Below are 10,237 nucleotides of genomic sequence, written 5' to 3'. Positions count from 1 at the left end.
TTTAAAGCAAGACGATGTCGAGGCCTGTCATCCTTTTTTGGTTTGCAAAAACACCCTTCTGTTTTGGTGCTTTGGTTTGGCGTTTGCCTATGAGAAAAGAGTCGCTACTCCAGGCTGTTTCATAGAGGTAAAAGCAGTACTTCTACTAGTTCTTCTGGGCAAATACAATTACACCTAAACATCAATACTAATCTGTCAGTCAGCAACATGCTGGTATACCTGCTGCTGATTGACTCCATTCAGTTTGGCAACTTTAGTTTATGTGAAAGCTGAAATGTGGGAACAAGATTGTGGTTTGTTTGGGGTTTTCTTTTTAGGAAAAGTTTGGGAAAGTTTCCTGACTGGGGTCAGTAACTTCCTGAAGTCTCAGTAAGTACTAGGTAATAAAACATAAACGCTCCTTAAAAAACACAACCTTTTGCACAAATGAATCAAACAAGATGTAATCTGTTACTTATTGACCTTTGTCTGTGGTTACAAAGGTCAGCGTCACTGAAGAATAAACTTAAACAAGCAAATTGCTCAAAATATAAAACTGTGTGAAACTGTTGTTTGTTGTCTATAAGGCGCTCCTTTGCTTTACTGCTCGTGTCAGCAACGCCTCCTATTAGCCAAGGTTTTTAACAGTGATTTAACAGTCGGAGGCTCTCAAGGTGTTTCATTACAGCTGATGGATGTCGGTCAAGCGGAAGTGATGTCCAGTCTGGACCTGTGACCCTAACACAACCTGACACGGTGTCTGTTTCCGCTGGGTTTGTTCATCTCCCTCCAGCCCGGTCATAGTTAAGCATGTAACAACCACGCCTCGGCAGCTGCCGTGATCAAGGAGAGTGCCCTCGCCCCTCCTCTTTCTCCTGGCCTGGAAACAAGAGGCCTGGGGCGACAAGGTGCACATATGCTGTTTGTCATATTGATCTGAGGTCAGCTTAGCATCATGCAATAAATCTAGTTAAAACCCTCTGGTGTATTTGTCTTTTTTAGTCTCGTGACATTGTTTGAATCAGCTGGTGGCTTTTTACCTACACACAGCTTCATTTTCCTTTTGCATCAGCTCCTAATAGAGCCACACGTTTGCCCTTTTGTTAATGGAAGAAAGCTCTTGCTTTCTTCCTTCTCATTGTCACTACTGCAAAACAGCATCTCCTTTCTTTTGTGATGGTGTCTTGTTTAAATGCTGCGTTGATGGAGCTTTCATTCCCTAAGGTTATTCTTGGAAAGGTCTCTGCAACTAACCGGGTGCTTAACATTCACCATGCAAAATGATGTTTGTGAGCCTTTTAAACACTAAGTACCACTCTGACATTCATCTACAGAACGTCTGATAAACCTAAATGTGTTAAAAAGATCACTTATGGTGGCAGCTTCATGTGGTCCAAGTTCAGTGTTTTAGCTAGTCTGGCCCCCCCCTTAAACGCTGGTTTAAGGGGGGGGGGGGGGCCTTAAACCAGCGTTCTTTTGATTGGCCGACCTTTGTAAACAGACATTTGAGCAATAGATGGGTGAGTTTTTGAAGATGCCTGAAATAACTAAATTAGCTATTTTCCCTCTGATTACTAATACAGGAGTTAACTAGGAAAAAACACCAGCAAAGAAACAGAGCATTTAAAGCAGTTCATGCAGGTAAAAATCTTCCTTAAGGAGAAGAAAGGAGGGAATGTGTTGAAGAAATGCTATCTTGGCCTTAAGACAACCATTCTGATGGCTAAAGATCCAAACGGGACACAAGAAAAAAAGAAATGCTATCTCGAAACAATTGCCTATCATCTGGAGTCAGTTAAGCACTCTGCTTTTTTAAAAAACAAAAAATAAATAAACCCCCAAATATTTGTGCATATCACACAGGGATGGCCCCCAAAACATGCTTGTTGCACTGATAGACTAACTCCACTGCATTGGGTTCAGTAGTTAAACTGTTTATGTGAAAGCTATTTTGGGTTCAGTAATAGAGAAAATGTAAACCCTGATTTTTAAAAAATACATTTTTAGACAGTTTTCTAGAGAAAAGGAGGACACTGTCAAACAATTTCCTTTTCTTCTTACCAATGTTTTATGCATATATTCCTCAGGCTTTTAGCAGTAATAGTAATTATATATACAGCTATATATATATATATATATAGATATATATATATATCTATATAGATATATATAGATATATATATATATCTATATAGATATATATATATCTATATAGATATATATATATCTATATAGATATAGATAGAGATATATATATATAAAATCTCAATGATTTAATAGCTGCAGTTTCACTTTCCTGTAGTTGTGCAAACCATTATTTGATTTCAGTCACAAGACAAATTATTCTCATATGACACTGTTATGTAACATGTGACTGATTTCACTTTAGATAATGTGATCATCTACCTTGGTGAGGGGTCGGGGGGTTCAAGAGTCATGAGGTCAGATGCTGTGTCCTGACTCAGATGTAGCTTTCCTGCAATAACTGTCACCACAGATAAACTCCTTCATCAATAGGCTACCCGCTGCTCCTTTCATATATCACAAAGCCATAAGAGGCACTGGAAACACATTTGCCAAAGTCATCCTATAAACTAAGGCCAGTGTCACTGAGTTATACACTCTCTGTTGTCTTCCTGTACACAAGGCTTGCTATGTGATTGTGTGTGTGTGAGTCTGCTGTCTCCCATGATGAATGGGCTTCCCATTTAGCACAGCGGCACACATACCTCAGCTTCTGGTTCTGAAACTCTGTCACATTAAGAAAACAGTGCATGTCATCACCGTTTACATCATTATAGAGGTACTGGCTGCACGGAGGAAATCAAGTGGTTTTATTTTCAGTGTGATAGTGAGTGACGCTGGTCACAGCCAGCACGGAAACCTTTCAGCCAAACAGGCCTTTTCAGAGGGAGCTGGATCAAAATAGCACCGAACGGCATTGTGTAATGTGTTCTTCTCTCTTTTGTACAATGTAACAACAGAGCTCGCAAATCAATACACCTCCCTCACATGCTGCTGAGAGAGCGCACGGGGTGGTTGGTCTTATTTCCACTTCATAGTTCACCACATGTGACTGTGTGAAGTGGTTTCAGTGAGAGCTGCAGCATACCAAAACTGTGGTAGACTGCGAGGCGAAGGCTTCTCTTTCTCTGAGAGAAGCCGACAGTCCCTCTGATCACAGGCTGGACGGTTCACTCGGGTGATTCAAAGAGCCCAAATCTGATTAAACCCCAAGAACAAAGGCTGACTCTAAACTGAGTCCTCTTTGCGCCGGCGCTGCTGTTACTTCTGTCGAACCTACGCCTTCATATCAATCAATAATTATACTTGCACTCCAAAGAGTTCATGTAAATCACTCTCTATATGAAACACAGTGTAAGATGTTAGGAAAAAACTATCATTTATTTGAATCTATAGTATCCATTATGGCTCTAAATAAATAAAATATTGGTAACATACAGGATAATGTCAGTGAATAATTTTTCAGTTACATACATCTGTTATAAAACCATAGAAATGAATCATTTTAGGATGTTTATTTGTAACCTTGTGATATTGTTCCTCCTATCATACATACTATAGCTTTAATAAAAATCATCTAATTATGCTAAAAGTTAAGTCAAGGCCCAAAGATGTATGCCTGCCTTATATGTACACAACCAAATACAGAATACATTTACATGGTTATATGCACATACCCAGAGATGGGCAGTAACGCGTTACTTGTAACGCGTTACTGTAATCTGATTACTTTTTTCAAGTAACGAGTAAAGTAAGGGATTACTATTGCAAAATCGGTAATTAGATTACCGTTACTTTCCCGTAGGAACGCTGCGTTACTGCGTTACTAAAACCGTGATTTTTTTTGCGAGAATGTCTCATGACAGTGACGTAAGCAAGTGCGACGTTGGTGACAGCAGCTGTGTGCAGATCAACAGTGGATAATATATCGAGTGCGGGAGAGAGTATGAGCGTGCAGCGTTTAAAGTGTGGAAGTACTGACCTTACTTTGAGTTTGATTCCATAAAAAGTGACAAAAACATTAGCGTCCATCGTGCGTGGGAAGAAAACTTCTTTTTACAGCGAAAAAAACCCCTAAACTTCCGAGCAAGCACCGAGTAGCTACGACGTGATGGGAAACTCACAGAGACACTCGCGCGGATTCTTCAACTGACCGCAGCACACCTGCACCAGGGTAACCCTCCGCCTACCCTGCTCCTGCTTTACAGGTGAAAATAGAGCAAAAGGACCGCTGAGTCTTTGACTTTATTTATTTTCTGCTGTGTTTTACTTGCATCTGTTTGAAAGAGTGAGTGAAAACACAAAAAATATTTTATTTTATGTGCTGGAATGTGTAGAAAATAGGTTTAAATGTTAAACTAATTTATTCAAGTCAGAGAATGTTGCATATAATTAAATGTTTTGCTTGATGCATAAAGTTAAAAGATTAAAACTGATAAAACAAGTTAAAAAAAGAGACTTTTCCATTTGATTACATTTTGTATGATGGATTATGTAGAAAAAGTAGAATTGGGCTGAAAGATCTATCACTTTATCACCTCTTCAGGTTGTAAATCGTGTTTTTAAAAAGTAACTAAGTAACTAAGTAACTAAGTAATTAATTACTTTTGAAAATAAGTAATCAGTAAAGTAACGGGATTACTTTTTTGGGGGAGTAATCAGTAATTAGTTACTGATTACTTTTTTCAAGTAACTTGACCAACACTGCACATACCTGAGCATAACTCAATAACGTAGGTCCTTCTACTTGGTGTCCTGGGTTTAATCCATGAAAGGAGACACGGCCTATGTGTTAAAAATGCAATAATGTAGTATTGATTTAAACTGGCTGAAGAATGGCAGTGATGTTAGGAGCTGTATGCCTGCAAGACATATTTAGGTCCTGCAAAACCAAAAGCATCTCTGGAGCCTCTTTCCTATTCATTTAACAATATATATGTAACACACACAAAAGGATTCTACCATCTTACATATATATTGTTAAACGAATAGGAAAGAGTGTATATATATATATATATATATCAGTGTTGCACACATACAGGCAGGTTAGTGGCCTCAGAAGCTGTCCGAGGTAAAGTAGACACACACTGATTTAAGGCATACAGATGGCCTAAAACAAAAGAAAAAGGAAACGCATAGTTAAGGGGGTACAGGGTCCACGGGGGAGCTCTCCTCTTTTCTCGGTAATAAAAGCAAGATGTCTGTTAACATGTGCAGTTCAGTATCCATACGGGGCTCTGCAAATTCACTTGAAAGACGTGAGTTATCCGACCTGCGGTACTGAGGATGTAAACCACTCCTTTTTGGGGGTGGGGGGTAGCTGTTTTAAATATGGGGGGTCCTAAGGGTGGTGTGGTGATGGGGATTAGGACCGACCAGTCTCTTCCATGGCCACCTCGGCTCACCGTTCAGGTCGGAGGAAGAGTGATAGCGTCTTCGGGCTCGCGCTTTTCTGTCACCCCGCGCGCCTCCCTCTCCCCCTTGTCCTCAGCGACAGACTCCCTCGCGGTGCTCGACGGGATGTAGTGGCTCACGCGGGGTTGAGAAGACCCTTGCGTCTCTGTACCCAAAGCTCCCGACCTCCCCGCGCTCGTGTGACCGTGGGAAGACGCGTAGAGTCCTTCGTCCTGTTGCGAGTGCGCAATTTCTGCTCCCGCACCCCGCGGGGAAACCGCCACTCTCTCCGCTCTGTCACCCCACTGAATCGCCGGACCGTGCGGGGTTGTGCCCTGCCTGGTCTGGTTGAGAGATAACAGCCGTGTTTGCGTAGAGTTCCACTCTGTCATGTTGTCGTTTGTGGACATGTTAGTTGAGATATTTGCAGTCGGAGTGGGCACCACCAGCTTCCCACCAGAAGAGGATGCGCTGGTTGGCTTCCAGATCAGGCTATAGTAAATTGCCAGGATAATGGCTGCTAAAGACACAGACAACACATATGCAAAAACAGTGGCTAGTCTCACCCACTTCTTGTTAGTCTTAGCAGCCATCTTAGCCTTTTTGTCCCCCGTATAAGTAGCAGGTTTGCCCCTCTCCATATTGGGCATGAAGTCCCGCTCTCTCATATTGCCCCTGTTTTTTCCTCGATGCTCCACCACCCCCTCCGTCTTGAAGGCTTTATGTTATCCACAGTCCAAGAGAAGAGGAAGCAGGAGGCTCAGAGGGAAGATGCTGGACCACCTTGAACCGTCCGCGCCGCAGGAAGATGTTGCACCTAAACAGATTTCCCGTAATTCATTTGATCTCAGAGGAACTGCGCCTCATATTGTGCAGCCAGCGCAGCACTGCGTTTCATAATGGACATCAAGCATCCACAGGCTGACTGACTGCGCGTTTCAGAATCCGACAGCGGCGGGACAAATGTCCCCCCTCCTCCTCCTCCTCCTGTGCGAGGTCTCCAAGGAACAGCTGGCCGCAGGCCCACGGCGAATCCGCAGTATACTATTTGATGTCATTTATTAAAACGATTAAGTGAGATCATACGGTACACAACTGTCTGTCTTATCCAGCAAATGAAGTGGCTGGCTCAGCTAAAAATACAGGAGAGGGGGCGGGTGGTGGTTCTTAAAGAAGCAGCAGCTGTGCAGCAACCCGAGAAGAAACCGTAAAAACAAAACAAAAAGAAAAACGATATCTCCTTCACATCAGCACGCGAGAAGTGCACACGGAGAACAGGATGTCGCGGAGGGGATAAACACGGTCAACCGTGTGTTTTAGCTTCACTGCGTTCACCCGAGTGGAAAGGATGGTAGTCCATGTGCTCCGAGCAATCAGAGAGGGGGGGGGCTTCATTTATGTTGATGTCTTACGTAATCACGTGTTAAACTCGTAGCCAGACCCATACACAACGAGTGGCTTTCATGCCGCTTATGATGTTTCCTACCTGTTGGCTGCTCCACAACGCGCCTTTTCAGCACAATGGACAGCGACCCGAATTTGTCATCGCTCGTGTCCTCCGGGAAGGTGAAAAAGGTGAAGCGACAGATTTAACAAGCGCGTGAAATCCAGTTTTCAGCATAAATCGCACAGCAGTTAAAAACAAATAAATGAACACATTATATAACAAGTACCTTCTGTTTATTATACACTCACTGGACACCTTGTTAAGTACATCCAACTGCTAATTAGCACAAATATCTAATCAGGCAATCACTCGGTGTATTTGGGCATGTGCAGGTGGTCCACGTGCTGAACGAGCCTCAGGATGGCATAGCTTCAACTGGCGTGGTTGTTTGTGCCACACAGGCTGCTGTGAGTGTTTGAGGAGCTGCTGATCTGGGATTTTCCCAAAAGGCCATCGTTGATGCCAGAGATCAGAGGAAAGTGGTTTGAGCTGATAGGAAAGCAGTGACAATTCAAGTAACCACTTCGTCATACGTCTGTGAAGGTTCTCAGTCATCCAGGTCATCGTAGTCAAAGGAGCTTGCAAAGAAAAGCGTCTGGACTTCTTTAAGTTGCTTGAAGACGTTTCACCTCTCATCCGAGAAGCTTCTTCAGTTCTAAGGTCAAATGGTGGAGAGTCCCAGATATAAACCTAGTGGGAGTGACCCCCCACAGAGGGACAAAGGACCCCCTGATGATCCTCTAATCACATGAGCCAAGGTGGGAAATTGGGTGTGGGTCCCAATCAGCCAGAGTTTCGGGTGTGTTCATTGTGAAACCTGGCCCCACCTTATCATGCGAATTCCTGAGGTCAGATGGCCCAGGATGTGAGTGGGCGTTAAGGCGTCTGGGAAGGGATCTTCGTCATACATTGGACCTTGAAGCAGATGGTCTACAGGAGCACCTCAGTAACAGGAAATTGTTTGCATGGACTCATCACAATTGGACAATAGAATATTTTTTTAAGTCTTTATTTGCTGCAAAATAGGATCAGAATTTGGACTAAACAGCAGGAACATGAAACATGAAAGCATGACTCCACCTTGCCTTTTATTAATAGTTCAGGTTGTTGGTGGTGAAATTGTGTGGGGCAATCGGGGAAATATTTTCTTGGCACACTTTGGGCCTCTTTGGACCAAATGTTGTTTAAATGTCACAGCCTACCTGAGTACCATCATCCATCTCTTTATGACCACAGTGTTCCCATCTTTTAATGGCTGCTTTCTAGCAGGATAAATGTCACAAAGCTCAGGTCATCTCAAACTGGTTTCCTAAACATGACAGTGAGGTCATTCAAATGGCCTCCACATTCAGTCCAAAGCTCAGTCAGTATCTTTGGTATGTTGTGGAGGAAGATTTGCATCATGGATGTGCAGCCAGTAAATCTGCAGCACCCGTGTGATGCTGCTACGTCAACATGGACTAAAATCTCTGAGAAATGTTTCATCTCTGGGGCACTGTGTTGAATATATGCCACAAACAATTAAAGACACTTTAAAAGCAAAATGAAGTCCAACGTGGTGCTAGCCATCGGCTCCAATTGGTCACAGCAAATAGGTGCCCCTCCCTGAGCCTGGTTCTGCTAGAGGTTTCTTCCTGTTAAAAGGGAGTCACCAAGTGCTTGCTTAAAGGGGGTTGTTTGATTGATGGGGTTTCTCTTTTTTTTTGCCTGTCCCGTTTGGCTCTTTTGCCATCAGAAGTATTGTAAAATACATGTATCGATCACCTGGATCACCTGTTGAGAAAGAAAAAAGAGAAAACAAGCAGAAGAAAAAAAAGAGCAACAGAATAAACAACATCACAATGATCTATGGGAATATGACAGTAAATACTAAATATTAAACATTATTGTGCAGCACATAAGATCAACAGAACACAGTGTGCTTTGAGGTAGGAGCCAAAAAGGGTGTAGTTTGTGGGTGTGATCACCCGTGTGTACACCTGTGAGCATGGACGCGCTTGTTTTTAAAAGGTTCCTTCATGTAATGATCTGCTAGAGGGTGTGGGGGGGCCACAGCCCCGTCCTCCAGGGCATGAAGGTATGGAGGACATCAAAACTCCAGACATCCAGAGGCCCCCAGAACACAAGAGACCAAGGAAGACCAACAGAGGGGGTTTCTCTATTGTTTTAGGGTCTTTAACTTATAAAGCACCTTGAGGTGGTTGACTATTATGTGTCATGCTAAGTTTACAGTTAACATTACATTTTTGTTACATTGATACAAAGTGGAAAAATGACCTACATTATAGTGGCTTGGCTGCAGAGGTGAAAATGACTTGTTTTGCAACAGCCAATCCATTTCTAAGGATGAGCGTCAGCACAGGTTTCTACACGTGACGGGTGTGACAAGCCCTGCTCTAACAAACATCTAATGGGGGTTGTTTCTAATGACTGCTTTCATTGCAATGTTTTATGGTATGGTAGGGTATGGGAGCGAGGTGGCCAGGTGTGATGTGAGTCTGATAAGGTTGTGTGTAGCAGTTTTTCATTAAAAGGTTTTATTTCTCCATTAAAATCACCAGTATAAACTGATCCTGTGGTTGGTTCACCAGAAGTCACTTCTTTGGTTCTTCAGTGGCTGACTGTTTGCATCAGATATTGCGCTGTCTGAAGGTTTATTTGAATGTTATCCAAATGGCCTGGCATCTTTTGTTGAAACAGCACTGCCCTGAGTAATAAATGACACCGTGACCCTGGACAGGTCACAATTTCATAAAATATTTAGCCAATAATGCAAAATTAAGCACTAGTATGTGATCAGATCAGGCATTTATTCACAACATATAGCAGAAATAATCAAACACTTAGTGCAACAGATGCTGCTTCAACTATAGTTTGAGGCATACATAATGTGATATGCTGATATAAATAATGCTAACTCAAAATCATTGTGTAAAGAAGGAACTCATTAACAAACCAAGTGTCAATTCATGGAAGCTAAAAGAAAAGCAAATCCTCATTATCTCCAGTTGTGTCTTGCCATTATGCCACTTATGAATTCATTTGGGGCTTAAAAACTTTGTCACTTTTTAGAACCCAGAGGATTACCCTGTTATCACTTTTTAAAGGAACTATTTCCTCAGTAAAAAGCAATTTCAGTTATTGTTGTCACAGCAACAGTTAATGGGGGAGCTGGATGTTAAAAAAAGAGTTTTAAATATCTAATTTCTGCCTTTTATTATTTTATCTTTTTATTTTATAAACACGTGAATGCTTTTACTTTAAGTGAATGACAGTTAGAATCATATACTTATGTAACCTTTATCTTACATATATAAACTGTAATTTTATGGGCAACAGATTAACCTTCAGTCCTGTTTTTTTCTTTTCTTTTTTTTCATCTTAATTTGCAAT

General features: G+C 42.1%; 1 protein-coding gene across 1 annotated transcript; it reads right to left on the bottom strand.

Annotated features, from left to right (window-relative positions):
* Positions 1-4,714: 4,714 nt before the first annotated feature.
* Positions 4,715-6,778, bottom strand: LOC146686716 (uncharacterized). Its single transcript, XM_085441350.1, has one exon. The coding sequence runs from the start codon at positions 6,063-6,065 to the stop codon at positions 5,412-5,414; it is 654 nt and encodes a 217-aa protein (XP_085297476.1). The 5' UTR covers positions 6,066-6,778; the 3' UTR covers positions 4,715-5,411.
* Positions 6,779-10,237: the final 3,459 nt, after the last annotated feature.

This window comes from Copadichromis virginalis, linkage group LG19, assembly GCF_057382275.1.
Source record: "Copadichromis virginalis isolate Kocher_CV1m ecotype Utaka linkage group LG19, C_Virginalis_male_GT1.1, whole genome shotgun sequence".
In the NCBI taxonomy this organism is placed as follows: Eukaryota; Metazoa; Chordata; class Actinopteri; order Cichliformes; family Cichlidae; genus Copadichromis; species Copadichromis virginalis.
Note: the sequence above shows the minus strand (reverse complement) of the source record. Positions and strands in the feature narration are given on the sequence as shown.